Below are 25,979 nucleotides of genomic sequence, written 5' to 3'. Positions count from 1 at the left end.
AAAAAATCCTTAATAGTAACCTGTGAAACCTTACCTTAATCTTTATGGATTGGAAGACATAATATGTTAGCATAAGGTATAAGCAGAACCAGAATCATCTTAAAAAGATAAGCAGAGTCTGATATATGAAATTAACGTGTAATAGTCATCAACAACTAACCAGATTTGCTAACAGTCAGTGAAATCACAAGTAATCCGATTTTATAATAACTGTCAAATGGTATAAAAACAGATTTGGGAACATGCTACCTATAATACTTTTAGTCACGTCAGCAAACAGTATCAACCTACCAAATCCTAAACTGTTAACAAGCATACCAATCATCAATATCCTGATAGAGTAACAGGCAACTAGACAAAAAAAAAAAAAAACGATTCAACACTATCAATTTAACATGAAATCAAACCCACTAGTTAACAGAAATTCATATATTCGTCACACACAAATCACCATATTTGTTTGGGTACCAACAGTGTACCCAACAATGACCCAGACTGCAAGAAATCGAAAGCTACCCCTTGAACAACAAAGAACATGCATAGGCTATTAGGGATTCGAGAATCCCATAACAGAACTCAGCAAAAATTCTATCACATTCGAAGCCCCCTCATTTTATTACACGAACCCCCTCCTTTGAGGTAGGTGTTCCTGTGTGATTTCGGAACTGCATAACAACCGACATCACACCCAAATTGCAGAGCTCAAAGGGAAAACCCTCCCTGCAAATCGACCGATTTGGGTTTTGGACAACCCACACCCCACCAAGCCCATGATCGACCTGAAAAAAATTTACAGAAGAAGTCGCCGACGTCGGTGCACTGTTGTCGCTCACACAAACCAGAGGATGAAGACCGAGAGAGGGTGAGACGAGATGAGAGGCAGAGGAGAGTGAGAGAGAGAAAAGGGATAGCGAGAGAGGGAGGAAGAGGGGTTCGGGGTCCCCATTTGTAGGAGGGTGGCCTCCCGAAAAGGAAGGACCCCCCCGGTGGCTGCGCTGTGCTCCCCCACCTCCCCATCTCTCTCACTTTCAGCGTGTTAGGGTTCAAAAGAACCCTAACGTGCGATTTATCGGGGGAGGGGGTTCCCTCCCCCCCCCCTTCCCATATATTTTTATTGGGCAACCCATATCGGGTTGCCCCTTTTAACCCTTATTGTTTTCATTTTGTAGGGTGTGGGCCGGGTCCGGGTCCGAACCGCGACCCGCACTCGGGATCCAACAACGTGTTGGATCCGGGTCTTGTTTAAAAATGTGGATCCATAGTTGGATTCAAAACCCTACATAATGATATATATATATATATTATTTATTTTCTTATTTACGCATATTGATATTTAATAGGTTTATATGTATAAGAGGTATCACTTAGGTATGGGTTCTGGATCCGAAACTTGGATCCGTGCCCAAATCCGCCCATATTACGCCTAAAATATTAAAAATTTTAATGGAAAAATTGCGGTTATTACACACTTGGCTCTTAAAAAGGACATTGATGAGGTCCATGTAGTATCTAGACTGAGAAATAGCATGACATATAAACCTCCTCATTTTTTAAAAAATAACAAAGGTGGAGGAAGAAAAATTATTTGTCACCTTTGTAATGAACTGGGTCATCTTCGATCGGATTGTCCTAAGCTTAAAAGGAAGGTTGCTTCCGTTGGAGATAGTCCAAGCAATTCAAGTGAAGATTCAAAGAGAGATGGAGACATAAAGGACATTATTGCTCAACTTACGGAAACTATTCAACAATTCATGAGGTTCAACTCTTCCACACCTTCCACCACCGATGCCGCGATCTTATCAACTTTCGGTATGTCATCTTGGATCCTTGATTCTGGTGCCTCCTTTCATATGACTCTGAATGCATCTCTTTTATCCAAACCAAGTCTTAATTCTTTTAAATAATTTGTTTCCATGGCTTATGAAACATCATTAGATGTTGAATGAATGAGAAATCTGGAAAAAGTTTTTAGTTAAGGCAAATAATTTCATGTTCCAAAGATTAAAATCATCCCAAAACTTAATTTAAATCTTTTTTTCGTTTCTCAAATAACCGATTTTGGATGTAGTATCTCTTTTTCACAAACTAATTGCTATGTACAAGATCTCCGGTCCGAGAAGCGGATTGGGCAAGGTCATAGAAGAGGAAACTTATATTACATGGATTTTTTGTCTTTGCCATCCAAATCATTTTGCAATCATATTCAATCTAAAGATCTTGGTACTTGGCATAAAAGGCTTGGTCACCCTAGTATTTCTAAGTTATATCTTTTTCCTTTTTTAAAACAATTTTGTAATGCAAAGGAATTTACATGCAATGATCATATCCTTGGAAAATGCATTCTCTTCCTTATCAACATAGCAATTTTATTTCTCAAAGACCATTTGAATTAGTGATTTGGATGTATAGGGATCGGTACTCGTTATGTCTAAATGAGGATATTCATATTATGTTGTCTGTATTAATGATTTTACTAGATACACATGGGTTTATTTTATCAAAAACAAATTTGATGTTTTCTCTATCTTTAAAGAATTTTATATTCCTATTCAAAATCAATTTCGAAACAACATTGCCATTTTTAGATCTGATTCCGTAGGCTAATACATGTCAAATGAATTTCAAAACTATCTTAAACAAAATGGCATTATTAATCAAATATCTTGTCCTAAAACTCTTCAACAAAATGGTCTCGCCGAAAGAAAACATAGGCATCTTATTGAAACAACAAGAACTCTTCTTGTTTCTAAAAATGTTTCAAAGAACTTTTGAGCCGAAGACGCTCTTACTGCAACTTACATTATAAATCGAATGCCTTCATCATCCTTGAAACATGTTTCTTCTTTTGAAAAATTGTTTAAAATGTCTCCAAATTTCCAAAGATTAAGAATTTTTTGTTGCAAATGCTTTGTTCTTTTTCAAGGACAAGATAAACTATCACCAAAAGCTCTTGAATATGCTTTTATTGGTTATGATGAAAATCAAAAGGGGTATAAATGTTATGATATTAAAAATAACAAACTTTATGTTTCAAGAAATGTGACCTTTCTTGAAGAACAAAATGGTTTTAAATTTCAAAAATCTAAGGAAAAAATTGACTATTCTTTCTGATAGAAATCATGGGTTCCTTCATTCATCCACAAGCAACCCCACAGAATGGGGAGAGAGAATGTGGCTGCTGTAAAAATGCCTAATCGGGGTATTCAGTTTTGCTTCTTTGATTAAATATACACAGATACAATAGTTAGGGTACGAAAATACCCATTATATGATATGTTAAAATTATAGTATGCCATTAACGAGCATGTGTTTAAATAAAACGAATTGGGTTTGGATCTCTGGATCCTGAGATCCAAACTCAGTCGTGAATGACAACGTCTTTTCACCCTCCTTCAAGTTGTATATGGTTTTGAACCATGAACAACTTGTCTTTTAACATCCAAAATTTGTCCTTGATAAGTCCTTTTGTAAACAAGTCAACAACTTGATCAACAGTCCATATGTATTATGGTTCAATTTCCTTCTTTTCGACCTTCGGTCTTACAAAATGTTGATCAATTTCAATATGTTTGGCACGACTGTGGTAGATAGGATTGAATGACATGTTGATAGCACTTTGATTGTCACACAAGAGAATGCTTTTAGAAATCGATTCTCCTACTTCTGTCAACAGGTGTCTGATTCATGTTACTTCGGTTGTAGCAGCTGTAATTGATCTATATTCAGCTTCTGTGCTCGACCTGACTATGACCTTTTGTTTTCTACTGCTCCAGGAGACAAGATTTAGGCCAATGAAAACATAGTATCCTAAGACTGACCTACACTCATTTGGATATCCTGCCCAATCTGCATCTGTGTTAGTAAGAAGTTCATGCATGTGATGGCCATGCATACTCTTTCTGTACAGAAGACCATCTCTAATAGTTCCCTTCAAATATCGAAGAATGCATTTAACAGTTTCCATATGCCCAATATGCGGTTCATGCATGAACTGAGATACCTGATTGACAAAATAGATAATGTTAGGCCGAGTGAAGGTAAGATACTGAAGTATTCCTACTATCCTGCGATATCCTGTAGGATCCTCATACAAATCTTCATCTTGGGAACTGAGTTTTTGATGAAGTACACTGGGTGTGCTTAGAGGCTTGCAATCTGTCATACCTGCCTTGCTAAGAACATCAATGGTATACTTATGTTGAGTAAGCGTCATGCTTTTAGGAGTCCTGTCAACTTCTACTCCAAGAAAGTATCGTAGTTTACCAAGATCCTTCATCTTGAATCTATGGTTCAAAAGTTCTTTAACCTATTCAATATGTTCATTAGAGTTACCTGTAATGATAATGTCATCAACATATATCAATAACAGGGTAACTATATCTTTGCATTTGAATATGAAAAGAGAATGGTCAAGAAGAGACTGACTAAAGCCATATTTTTTCACTTCAAGAGAAAAACTGTCAAACCAAGACCGAGATGCCTGCTTCAGACCATATATAGCTCTCTTTAACCTGTACACGTATTCTTTAGAGTTCCCTTCTACATACCCAGTGGGCTGCTCCATGTATACTTCTTCCTTCAGAGTTCCATGTAGAAATGCATTTTTCACATCCAGTTGGCTGAGAGTCCACTGGTGCTCAACAACCAATGCTAGTACGATGCGGATAGTGTCCATTTTCCCGACCGGATTGAAGGTCTCATCATAGTCTTGTCATTACTCCTGTGTGAATCCTTTGGCAACCAACCTTGCCTTGTATCGCTCGATAGTACCATCTGGCTTATACTTTATCTTATACACCCACTTTGACCTAACCACATTTCGATTGTGTGGTCCGAAAAAAATATCCCAAGTGCCACACTCATGAAGAGCCTTTATTTCTTCGTTCATAGCTTCAATACATCTCTTAGAATTTATTGCTTGATAAAATATTGTTGGTTGATCTTCCATGCCCAAAGAGGTTAAGAATAGTTGAAAATCCTTCGTGAAGTTCTCATAACTAACCCACCTATCAATAGGATGTTGAGGTCGGGTAGACCTTCTGTGAGTAGGTGATTGAATGGAAACAGAAGGAGAATTCTGCTCGTGATTAAAGCTGGGAGAGTCATCATGATCCTTCTTTGTTTGTGTCTTCCTCTGTTCTTGGAAGATGCATATTGCTTCTTTACGTAGATGATATAGTTCTCACTGGAGATGACATAAAGAAAACAGAAGAGACCAATATGTTTGAGATAAAAGACTTGGGGTGTTTGAAGTATTTCCTTGGGCTTTAGATAGCCTATTCTCCCAGAGGACTGTACTTGTCCCAACATAAGTATGCTACATATTTGGCTGTAAAATCAAGATTGACAGATGACTCTAAACAAGTAAATTCCCCCATTGAGGCAAATTTGAAGATGAGGGCAATTGATAGTGTTGAGCTAGATGATCCTGTAGTACACCGATAGTTAGTTGAGAGCCTTATATATTTGACTATATCCAAACCAATATATAACTCATGCAATTCATGAAAAGATGCTGTCATTCACGACTGGGTTTGGATCTCAGGATCCAAACCCAATTTGTTTTATTTAAACACATGCTCATTAATGGCATGTTGTAATTTTAACATATCATGTAATAGGTATTTTCATACCCTAACTATTGTATCTATGTATACTTAATGAGAAAAGCAAAAACCGAATACCCTAATTAGGGATTTTTGCAGCAGCCACGTTCTCTCTCCCCATTCTGTGTTGTTGCTTGTGGATGAATGAAGGAACCAATGATTTCTATCATGGTATCAAACCACAGATCCAATCTTGAAGTCCGGTTCCTTTTATGACTGCTTTGTCTTCTTCTAAGGTACCTGTTTCCCTATTGCTTTTATCGATTTTCCTCTTTATTCCTTTGTCTTCAAATCTTCCTCCTGTCTCCTTTCTTATTGCTCATATTGATTTCCCTCTTTATTCAAGCCAACATGTTTCTCTTATTTTCAAAAATCCAAAACTTGGATTTGGTCACGTTGTCATATTTTCTTCTCTTATCATTGCCTACTATTCTTCTGTCTGCCTACTACTCTTTCTTTCACATTGCTGCACGTGATCTTACCCATCCATAGCTAAAATAATCATGTAACATCATATTTTGATCTATGTATGATTTCAAGAGTTGAAAAGGATCACGTCAAACTCATTTGCATATTGACGTCCAGATCATATTCTGATCTGGACGAGATCCCAGATCTGTCTTGATTATCTAATATCATCTTTGAACTCATTTTCATCTCTGTTTTTGTACTGTTTGTCTATTTCCTCATAATTCTGAAAAGAAAACACGTTATTTTCAAAATAACACACCTCTTACTGATTGAATTTTTTTCAGAACAGATTCTTTACTGCACAGTTTCGATTTTCTGCCTCGGGTTTACTAGTTAAAAAAAAGGTGCCAGCTAAATTCTCTGATATTAAATTTCTGTCTTGAATTACATTAGAATTCAATAGTAGTTGGGTCTTTGTCTTAAAGCCATTTTCTTATTTCTTATTCCTTCTTGTTTTCAGTTTCAATAGAATATGGACTCATTTCTGAATTACATTAAAATTCAATTGTAGTTGGGTCTTTGTCTTAAAGCCATTTCCTTATTTTTTATTCCTTCTTGTTTTCGGTTTCAATAGAATATGGACTCATTTGCTCGTTCTCAATCTGGCCTTTCCTCAAACTTTCTTAGTCAACTCGTGTCTGAGAAACTGAACAATTCCAATTTTCTAACTTGGAAGTGACAAATCATACCATTCATAAGAAGTCATGATCTTTCTGGACATCTTGATGGTTCTGTTCCTGTTCCTTCAGAATTCATACCACAAGAAGAAACGAATGGCGAGGGAGATCTTTCTATTACCTATGTTAGAAATCCTGAGTACGTATCCTGGATGAAGTGAGATCAGGCGTTGGTTGCCTATATCACTTCTACATTGTCACAGGAAGTGCTTGTGGCAATTCCAGATGAATGCTCAACCATGCAATTATGACATTGACTGGTTCAAACATATTCTCAAGTTTCTCGGGCCAGAGTATTATTTTTAAAGAAAGAGTTTCAAATGTTTAGGAAGGACTCCATGACTATTATGGAGTACTTGAACAAAATAAAGATTATTACAGATCAATTGGCCATTGTGGGATGCACAGTTAGTGACAAAGATATGGTGCAACAAACTTTGAGTGGACTGGGATCGGATTATCATATGATGGTTACTTCTTTATTGTGTTTGCCAGATTTACCTACATTTGAAGATCTTTGTGCCAAGCTTTTACAGTATGAGATGACCTTGAAGGGATTTTCTGAAGATACTAATGCTCATGTTGGAGCACGCGATGTTCTTGCCACAGGAGTTGCTTATGGGCGAGGACGTGATAGGTATGATTTTCGAGAAAAAGGGGGTCAAGAAAGAAATGGACAAGGAAGTCGTGGAATATTACCTACACCCAATATTCCTCCCAATGGGCAAAGACAAAGGACAATACCTACCTGCTTTCTTTGTAACAAAAGGGGGCACATAAAGGCAAATTGCTGGTTTAACCCGCAAAATGAAGGAAAGCAATTGAAGACAAGAAAGAAAACAGATACATTGAAGAATAGTGAAGAAGTCAAAGAGTTGTTATTATCTGCCTTGGCTGAATTGAATATCAAACAGAATAATCAAGACACTTGGTATGTTGATTCTGGTGCAGCCACTCATGTCACTGGTGATGTTGGTAAGCTCCTAAATCTTGTTCTTTATCTTGGTAGAAATAGTATAGTCAGTGGAGATGGGTCTCACCACCATATTTCACACATTAGAAATTCTGTAATTCCTATGTCCAATTCTTCTCTTGCTCTTTCAAATGTCATTCATGCTTCAAATATCAAGAAAAATATTGTTTCTGTCTCTAAGCTTGTAGATGACATTAATGCTTCAGTTGAGTTTACTTCTTTTTCTGTTTGCATTAAGGACCTTTACACGAGAGAAACGTTCGCTGAAGAAAAACGTCAAGGGAATATGTACCTGTTCCAAGAGAATCCTTCCTCTCGTGTTCAACCTGTTGATTCCATCTTGAAGCTCACATCATCATCTTCAGTTCCTCTTGAGAGTGTTTTTTATCTTTTTGAATGTATTGAGCTGAGTCTTTGGCATGGTCGTTTGGGTCATTGTAGTAGTCGCTTTATTGATAAGCTTGTTTCAAGTAGTCTTATTCCCAAGTCAAGTCTAAATTTAAGTGTCAATAATAAAAAATGTTCTAGTTGTCTTCAGTGTAAGAGTCATGTTCTTCCTTTTCATTCCATTAATAAAAGAGCTTTAAGACCATTTGAAATTATATGTTCTGATGTTTGGGGTTCGGCTCCAGTTTCTTCCATGTCTGGCACTAGATATTATCTCATCTTTGTTGATAACTATTCTCGATATACATGGATCTTTTTTATGAAAAGTAAATCTGAAACCTTCAAGCTATTTCATAATTTTTATTCCTTTGTTCAAAATCAATTTTTTAAGAGGGGGTGAATTCTCTTCAAATGACTTTATTAATTTTCTCCAGACAAATGAAATAAGTAGACAGGTGTCTTGCCCTCATACACCTCAACATAATGGGATTGTTGAACGGAAGCATCACCATATTGTCGAGAGTGCAATGAGCATGATGCATGATAGTAATCTTCCAGTTACCTTTTGGACAGAGGCTTTTCATACAACAGTCTATGTCATAAATTTATTGCCCATGAACATCTTGGAAAACAAATCACCCTATTTCTCTTTGCATGGTGTGCATCCAAATTATCATGATTTGCGTGTATTCGGGTGTGTATGTTATGTTCATGTTGACAGTTCAATGCGGCACACGTTTCAGGATAAGGCCTTAAAGTGCAAATTTGTGGGGTATGCTGATGATTACAAAGGCTACAAATGCTATGATCCCGTGACCAAGCGCATCAAAATATCCAGAAATGTTGTGTTTGACGAATCAAATTTTGGTCATAATGCTAGCACTCCTCCTGAAATTGAAGTTTATCTTCCTTGGTTGAACTTAGATCTCTTTTCTAGTATTGATGGTGTTTGTTCTTCTGAATGTAATCAAAGAAATGAGGAAAACGTATCTACTGCTGCGCAAAAGACTCAAGAAAGTGTGATTTCTGAACCACTATTGGCCCCTGCAAGGTATAAAGGCATTGTTTACTCTCGACGTGAGAAGGAGATACCTCCTAGCTTTAATTAGGAGCAGAATTATCCTTCTGTTTCCATTCAATCACCTGTTCACAGAAGGTCTACCCGACCTCGACATCCTATTGATAGGTGGGTTAGTTATGAGAACTTCACGTTGGATTTTTAACTATTCTTAACCTCTTTGGGAAAGGAAGATCAACCCACAATATTTTATCAAGCAATAAATTCTAAGAGATGTATTGAAGCTATGAACGAAGAAATAAAGGCTCTTCATGAGTGTGGCACTTGGGATATTTTTTTCGGACCACACAATCGAAATGTGGTTAGGTCAAAGTGGGTGTATAAGATAAAGTATAAGCCAGATGGTACTATCGAGCGATACAAGGCAAGGTTGGTTGCCAAAGGATTCACACAGGAGTAATGACAAGACTATGATGAGACCTTCAATCCGGTCGGGAAAATGGACACTATCCGCATCGTACTAGCATTGGTTGTTGAGCACCAGTGGACTCTCAGCCAACTGGATGTGAAAAATGCATTTCTACATGGAACTCTGAAGGAAGAAGTATACATGGAGCAGCCCACTGGGTATGTAGAAGGGAACTCTAAAGAATACGTGTACAGGTTAAAGAGAGCTATATATGGTCTGAAGCAGGCATCTCGGTCTTGGTTTGACAGTTTTTCTCTTGAAGTGAAAAAATATGGCTTTAGTCAGTCTCTTCTTGACCATTCTCTTTTCATATTCAAATGCAAAGATATAGTTACCCTGTTATTGATATATGTTGATGACATTATCATTACAGGTAACTCTAATGAACATATTGAACAGGTTAAAGAACTTTTGAACCATAGATTCAAGATGAAGGATCTTGGTAAACTACGATACTTTCTTGGAGTAGAAGTTGACAGGACTCCTAAAAGCATGACGCTTACTCAACATAAGTATACCATTGATGTTCTTAGCAAGGCAGGTATGACAGATTGCAAGCCTCTAAGCACACCCAGTGTACTTCATCAGAAACTCAGTTCCCAAGATGGAGATTTGTATGAGGATCCTACAGGATAGTAGAAATACTTCAGTATCTTACCTTCACTCGGCCTGACATTATCTATTTTGTCAATCAGGTATCTCAGTTTATGCATGAACCGCATATTGGGCATATGGAAACTGTTAAATGCATTCTTCGATATTTGAAGGGAACTATTAGAGATGGTCTTCTATACAGAAAGAGTATGCATGACCATCACATGCATGAACTTCTTACTAACACAGATGCAGATTGGGCAGGATATCCAAATGAGCGTAGGTCAGTCTTAGGATACTATGTTTTCATTGGCCTAAATCTTGTCTCCTGGAGCAGTAGAAAAGAAAAGGTCATAGTCAGGTCGAGCACAGAAGCTGAATATAGATCAATTACAGCTGCTACAACCGAAGTAACATGAATCAGACACCTGTTGACAGAAGTAGGAGAATCGATTTCTAAAAGCATTCTCTTGTGTGACAATCAAAGTGCTATCAACATGTCATTAAATCCTATCTACCACAGTCGTGCCAAACATATTGAAATTGATCAACATTTTATAAGACCGAAGGTCGAAGAGAAGAAAATTGAACCATAATACGTATGGACTGCTGATCAAGTTGCTGACTTGTTTACAAAAGGACTTATCAAGGACAAATTTTGGATGTTAAAAGACAAGTTGTTCATGGTTCAAAACCATGTACAACTTGAGGGAGGGTGAAAAGACGCTGTCATTCATGACTGGGTCTGGATCTCAGGATCTAGACCCATTTCATTTTATTCAAACACATGCTCGTTAATGGCATGCTGTAATTTTAACATATCATGTAATGGGTATTTTCGTACCCTAACTATTGCAGATGTGTATACTTAATGAGAAAAACAAAAACCGAATACCCTAATTAGGGATTTTTGCAGCAGCCACGTTCTCTCTCCCCATTCTGTGCTGTTGCTTGTGGATGAATGAAGGAACCCATGATTTCTATCAGTTCATGTGGTGAGTCAATTTATGAGTGCTCCCAGATCAGTGCACTTGGCAACTGTACTAAGGATCATCATGTATGTCAGGGATTTTATGCACTATGGCATGTTTTTCTCATCTTCGTTTGACAAAGAGTTGAAAGCCTTTTGTGATGCTGATTTTTGAGGTTCCACTAGAGATCAACTTTCCACTATAGGGTTTTGTGTATTCCTTGGAATCTCCCTAATCTCATAGAAGAGCGAGAAGCAGCAAAGGGTTACATTGTCCACTGAACAAGCACAATACAAAGCTATGGCTCAAATTGTAACTGAGATTATTTGGATTCGATGGTTGTTAAAGGAAATTAAAATTCCATGTTAAAAAAAACTCAGCTATATTGTCACAATATGAGCGCTATTCATATTGCAAAGAATCTAGAGTTTCATGAGTGCACTAAGCACATTGAAATAGATTGCCATTACACGAGGACTTATGAGGATGAGATTATAACTTTGGAACATGCCAGTTCAAAGAATCAGACTGCAGATGTGTTTACAAAATGTCTTTCTCCTTTGCATTTCAGTTCTTTCCTTTCCAAAACTTGGAATGATTCCTTTACATCCTTCCAAGTTTGAAGGGGAGTATTGAAAGTCCGTATAGTACAAAGTATTATAGTGATGTGTAAAGTAACTTTTAGGCTTATATGTACATACCCTATAAATGAGAGGTATACTAGTCTTTTATCTTTTCCCTTTTTGATGTCTTAAAGATGTCGACCCTTTAGTTGTAATAAAACCTCATTTCACGATATCGAATAAAAGCCAACTCTTGTTCCCTTTTGTCTTGTGCTAAACTTCTCTGACCCTAACTTCTTGTAGATTAGGATTTCTAACATTATGCTACCTATGGTGGGGTGCTTATAAATATAATCAGATTTGTATGTGCTCTGTTAAGCCCTTTCCGATATAAATTATCCAATATATTTTGCCCCACACACAACAAGGTAATTAAGGGCTACATTAGTGTCTCAACACTAGCCATTCCTTTCCTTTGTAATTTCTTCACTTGCGTCGTATGTGATATGTGGTGGAAAAAGAAGCTACCATGAAGCTGTTTGATCTTCGGGGACATCACAGATACCACTACTGACTGAAGTGAAGAAAATGCTTTGTGGACACATATATGCCTCAAACTAATTATCTGAAGCTTTAATTGTCTAAAGACTCATAACTTTCTTCCCATTTATAAAGTTATGGTCTTCTCCATTAATACGCTCCAATAAATCCTATATCCTTACAGTTTTTTTCCATAATTTATCATTCAATCTTTTGGTTTTTGCCATTGTGATTCTTCATATTTCTGTGATCATTTTATTGGATATTATTCTCTAGCGATGCGAATGCATGTCTTTTCTCGTCGGGCTCTGCCTTGTTTTATATCCATTTTATGCTTGTTCATTCTGCAGCAATAATAGCCGAAAAGGGTAGTGATGCATGGTGGTACATGTCACTTGATGAACTACTTCCAGAGAAATATCGTGATAAAGCTTGTGAATATCAGAAAGGAACTGACACAATGGATGTTTGGTTTGACTCTGGTATGTAAACCAGATTGTGCACTTTTATAGTCTTAAAAAATTCCAGATTTCATGATATGTTCTGGCTGTGAATGCATGTGGATTTGATTTTTAATAAAGGTTATGTTTTATTTAAGCTTGATCATGTAGCTATTGCACTTATGCAATGCAAACATACTGGTTACCTACTCATAAAATATCTCTTCCTTTTCACAATTCATCTACAATCACTAGTAGAAGCTGGACAGTGCATTAGTCAAGGTACTTCTGAACCACCTTCTGTTACAAGTCGGTTTTGGAGATAACTGTCTACGTAGTTCTGACTTTGTAGTTTGTGCATCAAAACTTTCTAGAAATTAGAAGTTCTGAAAGTCGCTAAAGATGATGTAAGATTGCACATTATTTTTTTTCTTCTCCAACAAAGGCCATTTTAGTTTTTTTCCTGAATTCCTATTCAACCTTCATTAGTATATATGATGAAACTTAACTGCTAGGTTGTATGTTTATGTTACTTTTCCACATTGTGTATCATTAAAAATACACGAACCATGGTGTTAATGTCAACATCAACTGTGAATTACATTCAATGTGAAGGGTGCTAAGTAAGGTGGCATTGAAAGCGAAAGTGTGATTGTAGTTATCATGGTGTTATGTCAACATTTCTTTGTTTCGTATAGTTGTAGTTATTATTATTTTCTTTGAATTTCTTTAAGACTGCTCATTAAGTTAATGTATGCAATGGCTCTTTTATTTATGATGAATTTTGGTAAGTTGAAAAAAAATGGTCTTAATAGAGTACTGACAACTTCTCTTGGAACTCATCAAATATGAAGGGTCTTCTTGGGCAGCTGTTTTAGAGAAAAGAGGACTTAACTGGCCAGCAGATTTGTACCTTGAAGGAACAGATCAGCATCGTGGCTGGTTCCAGAGTTCATTATTGACTTGTATCGCCACAAAAGGTTTGTTGCAGTTAAGCATGTTCTTCTGTTAGGCATCACAATGGTGAAAATATAAGATATTTCTCTTATTGTTGTTCCTACAAAATTTATAATTTATACTATTGCTATATATGATCTCATCCTTTTGTTTCTCACAGGAGTGGCCCCATATAAAAGCGTTGTAACACATGGATTTGTGCTTGACGAGAAGGGTTTGAAGATGAGCAAATCTGTTGGAAATGTTGTAGATCCAGCTATTGTGATTGATGGAGGCAAAAATTCAAAGGTAAGATGATGATTGATATAACTTCTTTTGTTCTTTCTATTATTCTATTAACACTGTTATGTAATTATTCTATTAACACTGTTTACTTATGTAACTGCCTCTCTGATAGGAAGCACCTGGTTATGGAGCTGATGTGTTGCGTCTTTGGGTATCAAGCGTGGATTATGCTGGTGACGTGTTGATTGGGCCTCAAATTCTACGTCAAATGTCTGACATTTACAGGAAACTTCGAGGAACTCTGCGTTATCTTTTGTCTAATTTGCATGATTGGGAGGTACTTCAATTCTTGGGTTTTAAGGCATTTATTCTTACCATAGCGATGATTCTTTGGCCATGTCGTTTCCCTCCCGCTGCTGTTTTCATCTTAAACTGAAAAGTAATGAGCTTTTCTGGATGATAAAGCATGCTAAATTTCTTGATGTCCTACATTGATAGGATATGCATCTATTATTCTTATAATGTTTCATCTTAGTGATTGTATCTTATGGAGGCCCTTATGCCGAGGATGGTTGCCAAGTCATTTCTATCTACATCTCTTATTTGTGGGAATTGATAACTCGGTTTCTTGTTCTTAGAATGGATGTAAATATTGGTAATGTTTCATATTCATAGTCTTTTTATTTTCTCTTTTATTTTAGCCTGAAAATGCTGTTTCATACATCAATCTTCCGATGATTGACCGCCATGCTTTATTCCAACTCCAAAATGTTGTGAGTAGCATCAAGGAGGGTTATGAAAGCTATCAGTTCTACAAAATATTTCAGGTAAAATTTCTTTCTTTACTCCTTTGCTTTAATAATATAATATATATTTCTTCTGTCCTATTCATTGAACTGCTTGTTTCTTTTGCCCATCCTAAGTGCCATATGCTTTCTTATACTTTGTTTTTGTGTCATCCATCCGTGTATTACTCTGAAAAATAGTGCATGAACAATCCATCATCCCCATCCTTCCCCATTTCCACTGCCCCACACCCCCACCGCCGACACCAAAACCAAGATTTGGTGACCATTGCTAGCTTCAGTCACCTATAATCTCCCACTCTGCAACTATCTTCCTGCTAAAAAGTTAAAATAGGCTGTGATCTAGGCATGATGTAGGCCATGGAACCAACTGCACTGTATTACACTATTACTGCAATAATTTAGAAAGTGAATGGCTAAGTTGATGTCATGTAGGTATAACTCTTGGAGAAATTTTTTTATGGAATCGAGAGAAAAAAATGATAGGTTTTGTACCCTGGCTACAATTCATGTCCAGGTAGAGTTTGTTATTGAGTTGTGTGTGATAGCAAAATGACCAAATTCAGATCTATCTTAGATGGGGAATTCAATGTTGTGTAATGCAGACTGATTGCGTTGTGGCTATTGATGACATCTCATCATGCTTTCTGACTTATATAATAAAATCTGTTACTTTCATTAACGAAATAATTAAGTTTACTTAAAGAACAGTTCCTTATATTGTTTCTCACAGATGGAATCCTCAATAACACCCGTTGCTTGCATGGTTTATGAAATGGAGAAATGTTCTTAGTTTTAATGTTGTTTAACTGAAGTCCCATATTAGATCTTCCACCCGCATTTGTACTATTCTTGTTTGCTTCTAATAATGCTCATGAAAGGTTGATTGTATAAAATACAAATAAACTTTTATAAAGGGGGGAGTACTTATGGAGTTTTACACTGCAGATACCAAAAGAGGGCCACAATCAACGTGGCACCCCTTGGTCTGTAACGGGATGTCCACACCAAACGGTGGTTTCTCCCTGTTATCATAAAAAAACATAAGCTTTACTTGTTTATTTAAGCTTTTTGACCCTCTAATTTTCTTCTTTTCAATCTCAGATTATACAACGGTTCATTATTGTTGATTTGTCGAATTTCTATTTTGATGTTGCCAAAGATCGACTATATGTGGGGTATGGTGCACTACTTTCTCTGATATAAACTACTTTTCTCCTTTTAATCTTCATGCTGTTTTCATTTTATTTTTCCTTTTATGATCCCATGGTTACGTGATCATTTATTGCATCTGCTGTATGATTATTGTACCCCTTTCAGTCTATGTAGCATCTTTAATTTAATCTGAATTTGTTGCGCAAACTGCGTTAAATTGTAATCCATTATCATTGTAATGCTCATATATATATTTTATATATATAAAGAAAGATACATATACATATATATAAAATATATATGTATATGTATCTATCTAATTATATATATATATATATATAAATATATAGCAAAGAAAGATACATATACATATATATAAAATATATATGTATATGTATCTATCTATCTATCTATATATATATATATATATATATATATATATATATATATATATATATATATATATATAGCAGCCGTAGGGGTATTTTAGTCTTTTCTATTTTTGCACATATTCCATTTGGAATGTGCATGTAATTTCCTTTTTTATTTTTTTTACTTTTTCTTTTTATTCTTTTTGGATTGCCTTGGGAGGGACCCAATATGATTGTTGGGCCCCTCCAACGATCACATTGGGGGCCCTCCAAGACGCCCTTCTTGTGTTATAAATAGGGGTCTTCTCCCCTTTGTAAAGCATTCCTTTTGGAGCTTATGCTCTCCAATTTCTTCAATACAAGTTCCTTAATTTTTATGCTTGTGTGTATTTGTGAGATTTTGTGGATTGTGCCTTTGTGCACAAGTGTTCTAAAGAGTTCTTATTGTGCGTGTGTGCACGTGCTTATCATCAAGAATATTAAGGTCTTGATCATAATATCTTGTTGAAGATACTTTTACATGGTATCAAAGCAAGGTTTGAGGCAAAAAGATCGTGCATTCTCCACATTCTTGGGTCACCTAAAAAAACATGCCTTCAAGCTATTGGAGATTGGAGTGGATCATTTCCTTCAGCCAATATTTTGGAAGTACAAAGATCGATAAGAGAGGCCCGCGAGACTGGGAACTTGCTCAGGCTTATCCATAGTGGGGAAACCGGTCTCCTTGATAGGGAGGAGGACTATTTTATGACCCTTAAAAATAAATGAGTACGTGTTCCTACGACCGTCGTGAATGGTCTTGCGATCAAACTGCCAGGGATGACCCAAAAGAATGTGACACTCACTCATAGGGGCTATATCACACCACACCTCATCGTGGTAATGCTCCCCCATGGAGAACTGAACTAAACAACGTTGGGTGATGGGAACCTCGTTTTCTTTCTTGAACCATGTCATCTTATATGGTTGGGACAATTTCTTCGTTTTCAGGTTTAAGGTGGACACGACACTCTCGGACACCATATTCTCACACGTACCAATGTTGATAATAACATCACACGCATGACCCTCACAGTTGCACCGGGTTCTAAAAATGTTGTTCCGCAACCATTTTGCAGGGGTCAACTCTTGGGGTGCGGTCAAAACATGACGGATGTACAATAAATTTTTGACGTTGCCTTCGAACTCTACGACTTCCCTCTCACCCTCTTTCTTAACCAATGACTCACCCTCACTCTTACTATCGAATGCTGACTCAATAATACCCTCGACGAGATGGGCATTCTTGTTCACGGTGGGGCACTTGGATGCGACATGTCCTAACTCCTGACACCTAAAATAACGGATGGTAGACTCACTAGGTTTGGCTTTGGATCGGGTATTGTATGCGGGTCCAGACTGGTCGGGTTTGCTAGGGTCTATTCTAGGATTGGACTTTGAGTCTTCCTTCCTAGGGGAGCTTGCTCCCCTGGTTGAGAAACTCGACTTGGGTCGACTAGACTGATCACTACGGGAGGTCCTATATTCCTGCTTCCTTTTCATTTTTTCCTCCACATTCATGGCATAACTGCTTGCCTGATCCAATGACTCGACTGTGATACAACTGAAATCATCAGAAATAGCAGGACAGAGACCAGAAATATACCTCGTGATCTGTTGGGGGGCGGTCTCCTCGATCTGCACTCGCAGGGATAGACGATGGAACTCAACAATGTATTTCTCCACAGTACGGGTGCCCTGACGCAGGGTCAGGTACTCCTTGTAGGCTCTCTCAGCATGGTCCGACGATACGAACTTGGACTGCATCAACCTTTGCATCTAGTCCTTGCCGTTCCCTCGACCTCTGCAGCTCAACCCACCATGTCTGTGTAAAATTGTCTATGACAAGACAATACGCATACGAGCACAAATACTTTAGAAAAGATGTGCACGAAGGCACTCTCAGAACACTTGAACAAAGTACGCAAAAGCGTAAAAATAATAAACATGCACTATGGCATGTATTTTATGGAAAGAACAAAATGCTTGAGACTCTCAAGCTTGGAAGAAGTAAGGGGGAACACCCTTATTTATACAAGAGAAATGAGGTGCAAGAGGGGGCTCCCAAAGGAGTCGTTGGGGAGCCCCCAACGGTCACATTTGTGACCGTTGGGGGGTCCCCAACGACTCTATTGGGGGGACCCCCAATGCACCTTTATAACAAAAATATAAAAAAAATAAAAATGAAAAAAATGCAAAAATAAAGAAAAAAGAAAATTACAACATATTCTAATTGGAATATGCGTAAGATGGGAAATTACAATAATGCCCTTTTTGGGTGAATATATATATATATATATATATATATATATATATATAGAGAGAGAGAGAGAGAGAGAGAGATACGTATACATATATGATATATATGTATACACATCTCTATTTATATAAGTATATATATATATACTTACAATAATGTTTTTGGAGATACATTTTAACAGTTTGCACTAAGCCCCTCAACCAGGTGGATGCTAGAGAGACACGATGGTGCTCAACTACAGTGTGGTAGTCGAAGAAAAACTGTACGACATAGGCCCAGTCGAAGAACTGCTCTGCATCGAATCGTGCTGCGAACTGCAGAAGGTCTAGCTTCACCCTGTAGGTGGAGGGGTGCTCTGGTGCTCTCTGCTGATGAGTCTCCACCATTCCTGTAAGATATTCGTTCCAAAGAGCATCATCATCCAACATTGCTTCATCATCACCCTCACGGTACTGCTCGCCTGGAGGCTGGTGCTGACGAACCCCCATAATGTGTGGTCGGCGTTGAGGTCGCGTTGGTCCATGCTGAATCTACATGGCGGTTGCTGGAAACGGCCTCGGTTTGGCCCCCCGTGAGTGGGAACCATCTGTGGTCGGCGTTGAGGCACCGATACGACAGGAGGTCCAACTAATGGTGGAAGGGTTGGTCGGGTCTCGAGCTCTAGGTGGGTAGGAACAAGATAGTATGGGTTTGGATTATGGGTTGGGTTTGGGTGGAGGTAGTGGGTCGGGTATAGTGCGGGGTTCTGGATCGGGGACAGGTTAACGGGTTGGGTCTGGTACGGGTATTGGGTTTGGTTGGTGTAGTATTGGGATGAATCACTCGATTGGATTTGGATAGGGTCAAGTCCTAAACTATTCGTCGGACCCATAATGGGGTAGGTGGGATCATGGATCGAGTTGTGGTGTGAGAAGACCTGGTTTGAACTCGATCCTTGATCCACAACAAGATGGGTCTGGTTTTGACCCGGCTCAAATTCAAACTGGAGCTCCGTTCGGGTCCGATATGGGTTTGGGTCGACATTGGATCCATTTTGGGGATCAAAAGTAGTGGGTTGGGTCTGATTTGGGGTGAACCGCGAACCGAACCCAACTGGGTAGGTTGGGTATGGGGTTTCAAGACTCGGATTCGCTTCCGGGGACCTAAAGGATGGTCAGCGGGACCCCGGTTCGGGGCCCACTAGTCTCGGCTCATGGACGGACCCTATCGGGTTTGGTTCAATCCACAGGGGATCAACCCCCTTTGCTCGTTGGTGGGCTGCGATCGAGCCCCCATGCAGAAGTGCTGGGAGGGTCGACAGGCCAGCCTAGGCTGACGCAGGTGCGCCTGCAGCCAGGCCCAACGTCACTCTCGGGCCCTGCAGCCCCTGGGTCGTGGGTCGGTGCCAAGCCTGTGCACCCAGGCCGACGATGGGAGGGTCTCCAATGGGTCCCGGGGTCGGTTGGAGGGCTCCGACCACCCGAGTGGCAATTGCGCTAGGGTTCAGAAACGACACCCCTTGCTGGAGAGTCTCGCGGCTGGCATTCTGGCGCAGATCCTCCCCGATGCCCTCCGGCTGCACGGCAGGTTGACAGTTCAGTTGGGCTCGGTCGATCACTGTAGCATTAATGAGACCGACAACACCGTCACCCACTCCCGTACCCATTTTTTGGGTTGGCATCGTGTGCGGCTCTGCTGGCGACTCTAGGGCAACGAGCCAACCTTCAATCCCGTCCAGCCGTTTTGATATCCCTGCCACTTCTTTGTTCACGCTTAACATATTTTCTTGCATTTTGGTCATCATTTCTATCATATGCATCATTGGATCTTCGTTACCGGTTTCCTCTCGCTCTTTTCCACTTGCAGGATCGTTCCTTGCCTCTTGAGCCATGCCGTTGACGAAGGAGGAAAGGTTGGGCTCTGATACCACTTTGATGCAGCGAGGGGATCGACTTGAAAGTTGAAACGAAGTGCATGACTCCCACACCGTGCGTTGCTCAGAAAATAATTGGAATAACCATCGAAATCGATGGTGTTGGGTTTTCTTTATTTCAATATGCACTTCAATCGAACAATAGGATGATCTTAAATTAAATAGAAACAAGCAATAGGAAGGAATAAAGAACAAAGGGAAATCTGCTGGAAGAGAACAATTTAGAAAACAAAAGGTTGCTGCAATCTCCAATCATCTCTGCCACACTCAACCCTAGAATAGGGTTTTTAAAGGCGTCAACCGGATCTGGGTCTCGGGTCCGATCTTGGACCCGAGACGTCTTCTCGTTGCTGCTGGACTTGGGACGCTCGAACCTGTGTTCGTCTGGAATAAGTACGTAGGGGTACACCATCCCTGCGTCTTGGTACCATGTTTTGGGTCGGATCCACTACGTGGGTCCGATCCTCAATCCCATCGTGCATGCCCGGTCCCCTGCCTGGGTCAGGCTGTATGGATTTGGGTTGATCCTGCTCTGCATCACTTACAAACCTTTTCACTTTAAGAATCAAAATCAAGGAGGAAGTTGGCAAAATGGAAAGAGAGACTATAACAAATTAACTTGTCATTTTTGTAAAGAACTGGGCATATCAAACCAATTTGCCTAAAATGGAAGAAATTGTTTGCAATGGCCACCACCTCTTAACTGGAAGAACGACCATCCTCTTCAAATGAGTCTCTCTCTCTACAACAAATTGTGGAAGCTCTTCAACCTCTTCTTAAGGGAGGAATTTCCGGAACCGCTATGTCAACCTTTTCTCCTTCCGGTAAGACATCTTGGCTCCTAGATTTTGGGGCATCATTTCATATGACCCAAGTGCTTGTTCTCTTTTCGAATACTCTAAAAACTCTTTTTCATCTTTTGTCTCAACAGCGGATGAAACATCCCTTGAAATCAAAGGAATAAGCAATTTCGAAGAACAAGATTTTTTTTATTCCAAAAATTAGATTCATACCAAAATTAAATTTAAATTTACTTTTCGTTTCTCAACTCTTGGACCATGGTTGCGATATAAAATTCTCTTCTAATAAATGTTGGATACAGGATCGCCGGTCCGGGAGGTTGATTGGGGAAGACTGTAAAACCCGAAAATTTTATAAAATTTTGCAAATTGGGCCTGGATCCAAATTACAGATCCAAGACCCATAAAGGGGTTTTTCACATACATTTACCTCGTAAATTTGATATGTACTTATAAGTACAATAATTTGTAATTAACTAAGTAATTCGGAGAATAATAATCATCCAATAGGAGTGCGTAGATGGGTATGGGATCCATATACCGGATCCATGTACATATATATATATATTTATATATATATCTAAATATATATATATATGTGCATAATAATAAATAAATAATATTAATATTGGTAATACTATAGAAACATAATATATATATATATTAAGCGGATTCGAGGATCCACAGTTGGATCCACTTGGATCCAACTTGCGGATCCATTTTGGTGGGGGTTAAGGTTTTATTTAAAATGTGAGATTTAAAATAAATAAAATTTTTAAGTTTTTTTTTTATCCAAGGATCCACAGTGGATCCATTTGGATCCACTTGTGGATCAATTTTGTCTTGGGGCCGGGTTGCGGGTCTCGGGTTCGGACCCGAGCCCCACCCCATTTTCTTCAGCCCTGTTAAATGAAAAGGGCAACCCGATAAGGGTTGCCCGATAAAACCCTAACCCCAAAACAGAAAGGGGGGGCGCAGGGGCAGGGGGGGGTTACGCAGAGCGTAACGACCCCGCGCCCATCTCGACTGAGAAGGGGGAGGCCTGTGGCAGATAAAGGAGGGGAGTGGAGAGGGGCTCTCACCCTCTTCACTCAGCCCCATCTCTCTCTCTCTCTCTCTCTCTCTCTCTCTCTCTCTCTCTCTCTCTCTCTCTCTCTCTCTCTCTCCCTGTCTGCGGGCGCGCACCGGAGAAGGAAGGGGTCGCCGGAAAAAGGCTGCGGCAACTCGCAGCCACCAGTAGCCACCAACACCCACCAAAGTCTTCCAGCAAGCTCCCTTCTTCACGGCATCCGCGGGGAGCAGCAGCCGCAAGGGTCGTCGGAGAGTTCGCCGGAAGATTTCGTCAAGAGGTACGGGTTTTCCTCTTGATTTCGAGTGAGAAAAAGGGTGTAAATTTTGCTTTACATGGAATATTTTAGGAAAATCGTAGAGGGGCAGATTTGGGGTTTGAGGCACCGGAACCCCAAATCGTCAGTTTTGTGAAATTTGATGCTATGGGTTATACTGGTACCTTATTGGGTGGGTTGAGGATGCTATTGAAATCAGTTTTGTGGCCGATAGGCTTGTCTAGCAAAAGTTTTCTCCATTACCAATAGTCTAGTAATCTGATTTTCAGTTTTTTTGAGGTGTCGAGTTGCATATGTTGAGATTGTGTGGCTGGTTTAGTATTGTTTAGCATAAGTGGTGCTATTACTGTGGTTTGGTAATTATGTGCAACACATGGTTGAGGCTTCTTTCGTTTCATGTATGCTTCTTGATATCGGCTGTTTATAACTGTCCTATAAAAAAAAACATGTTGATAGGTAGTGCGATTGTGGTTTACATAAGCTTTTGAACCATGATTTTGTTAATGCATGCAAGTACATGTTTGATGATAAAACTTCAGTCTGACGTTTTCCCTATGTTTCTGTTTAGTTAATCTACTGTGCAACTAGATATGCGATACTTCTGTTTTCAAGATTTTATGGAAACGGTAGATTTTATTTGTTCTCCAGATTTTCTTTTGCTGAAAATCCCAATAACTAAGTTTGTGGCTATGATGGCAAGTAAACCTCACACAATTATTTTTTTGAGATTTCAAGTGTGTTATGCAAATATTGCTCGAGTACTATTGAAAACCATTTAATCTGATGGCATGCTTCATAATAGTAGATATACTTTATGCTATTTTCAGTAGCCTTTAACTCTCAAGAGGCTTAATCCGGCTGTGCATATTTGATGGAAAATTTCTGTGCTCAGTGCAAAATTTGGATGGGATTATCAACATATATTTAATATCTTTTATAGTGTTTGAGTTGTTCTTATATAAATTACTCTCTTTAGCTACTAAGCTCTTGTTCATATAGTGCATGGATGTCACGACTGTGTTTGGGTCTCCTCAAGACACTTAAATGCAGGATTGAGAGATACTTTCGTAGTTTTAGGCACATTATTTTGGACTCTTCTTTGGCCTCCAGAGCATATCTTATAACTCCTTAGAGTCATATGAAGATGGGCCAGTTGCCTGTAACTTTATGTAAGTTCTGCAAAGGAAAAAGGTTTTGTTGTTAGTATGAAATATAAATTGTGAAACAAGGGTTTACAGATTCAAAGAAAGACTTGTCTGACAGGGGGGGGGATTGCCGGTTGGGTTTCGGTTGGAGTGAGGCTGAACCCTAGTCAATTAAGTCGGCCAAGCTTGAATAGCCAATTTCAAGAAAACCTTATATAAACTAGATGTTATTTTAAATCCACAATTTGACTCATAGTGTGTGCATTTAGCTAAGTAGGTAACATGCTTGTCATGTACATGTGTGGTTATGAGTTCAAATCCTGCCTTATATAGAATTAAGTTTTTATGTATGTTCCACATGCCTATTGGTTATGTTATGCTTATTCAGGGTGATGTTTCCTTAGGTGCTTAAACTTGATAAATAATCCTTGTTCAAAATTATTGTTGTACGTGAGTGTACTTGTGCATATACACATGGAATTTAGATCAAAACTGCATGGTTGTTCGTATGTTTTAATTGGATTGATTCATGAATGAACTCTTGCATTTGACACGAGTGGGTGCATGTCATGAAAACATGCATTTAATGTGTGTGTGTGAATGTACGCTTATGCCTATGAAATTATTGTTTCATGCACAATTTGCATACATGAATGCGCATTGAAAAGCATGTGAAAAGAATGCATAAGTGGCATACTCTTTATGATTTTTGCTTATGCATGTGGTAATGATTAAATTAGATCATTTGTGGCTGGATGAGCCCCGAGAACCAATTGTTCTCTGTTTTGGTTATTTTGATGCATTGCAACAAATCAAATGTGAGATTTGTTGTTTTACCGCACTGTTCTATGTTGTCATGGGCGGTGGTCCCGTGAAAAGCTTAGCATGCTGATGTGCAAGCTTATGTTATTAATTCTGCATGTAAATTTGCAAATGTAAAAGAAATGAATTAATAACCAGATAAAAGAAAATAAAGAACAGTGTAATTCACTTTCTCCTTGATGTCCCTGCTCTAGCGTGGGAATCTTGGATGTTGCGGTTTAGGGGAAACCGTGAGGATACAAAAACTCCGTGTGCGTTTTGTTGCCCCTGAACCCGATATTGAGGTTCTTCTCCTGGCCACGGTTTTAGGGAGAGTTCGTCACTTTACCCGGGAGTGGTGTGTTAGTCACAGCTGTGAGTTTGTTTGGTATACCAAGAAAGTGGCGCCAGTGGATGCTGTTTTCCATGGTGTCCCCGACTTTGGATGCTGTTTTCCAAGGTTCCGATGGATGGTGCTGTTTCCTGATATCGGTCGTGGGCTAAGTTTGGAACCCGGTAACAAAATACAAATTGTGTGTGAAGCTACCCCGGGAACCCTACTTGACCTCGGGGTTTGTACCCGTTTGGTGTATCCGCGGGCCACTGTAATTAAAAAGAAGAATATAAGAATGTGTACATTTAATAGGACATGCATATGGAAAGAGAAAAACTGAAATGGAAGATAATAAATGGTTCATGCATTGCACATAAATCATGCATACTCTTGTTATGCATTAGTTCATGCATGTTTACCTGTTCACTTGGTTGCTTATGTTGATCATTGTATGGTGTTGAACTCTTTTGCATTTAATTGCCTTATTGATTAAGTTGTAATCAATGTTGCATATTTCGTGTTCCCTCTTGTTAAATGTTTAATTATGCATGAATGATTAATTGACTTAGTAATTGATTTTAATCGTATTCCTCAAAATATTACATGGATCTTATTTATGCTCTTTTTCTTATTTGATTCATTAGGGAAACCTGTACGCAGAATTCTTCGGATTTCTGACCCTCTTATTTTATTGGTTTTTCCCAGGCATAGGTGAGCAGTGAAGTCGACTAGCTTCTGAGGGATACGAGGGTCACAATTGTTTCAGACGACTTCACTTACGGACAGAGTGGCTCTACTGTTAATTTTCTTTTAGTTCTTCTGATTTTCCTGCAAATTGATATTTCACTTTTGGCATGGAACATATTACTCTTTTGATTCATTAATAAAAGAGTTCAGTGGATTGGTTATGATTGATAAATGTAAGTTGCTTTGTGGTGTGTGGTTATCCAACTGAAATTGGAACTGTAGGGACCCCAGGTCTTTGGGAAGTTTTCCGCGACTCTTTAAAAAAAAAAAAATATTCCGCATTTTTTCAAAGGTAGGAGTTGGGGTTGTTACAAAGACTCTTGGAAAAAAGATCTCTACTATGTCAATTTTCTTCAAGTTTCCAAGAATCAA

General features: G+C 38.8%; 1 protein-coding gene across 1 annotated transcript in view; it reads left to right on the top strand.

The window, feature by feature from the left end:
* OVA2 (tRNA synthetase class I (I, L, M and V) family protein) overlaps positions 1 to 25,979 on the top strand; it is a 73,675-nt gene that overhangs the window by 37,420 nt on the left and 10,276 nt on the right. Inside the window, exons 14-19 of the mRNA XM_089996197.1 lie at positions 12,620 to 12,751; positions 13,564 to 13,689; positions 13,827 to 13,954; positions 14,064 to 14,228; positions 14,593 to 14,718; positions 15,802 to 15,875. Coding sequence (XP_089852323.1) covers positions 12,620 to 12,751; positions 13,564 to 13,689; positions 13,827 to 13,954; positions 14,064 to 14,228; positions 14,593 to 14,718; positions 15,802 to 15,875 — 751 coding nt within the window. The remainder of the gene's footprint in view (positions 1 to 12,619; positions 12,752 to 13,563; positions 13,690 to 13,826; positions 13,955 to 14,063; positions 14,229 to 14,592; positions 14,719 to 15,801; positions 15,876 to 25,979) is intronic.

This window comes from Nuphar pumila, chromosome 2 (genome assembly GCF_984573655.1).
Source record: "Nuphar pumila chromosome 2, dmNupPumi1.hap1.1, whole genome shotgun sequence".
In the NCBI taxonomy this organism is placed as follows: domain Eukaryota; kingdom Viridiplantae; phylum Streptophyta; class Magnoliopsida; order Nymphaeales; family Nymphaeaceae; genus Nuphar; species Nuphar pumila.
Note: the sequence above shows the minus strand (reverse complement) of the source record. Positions and strands in the feature narration are given on the sequence as shown.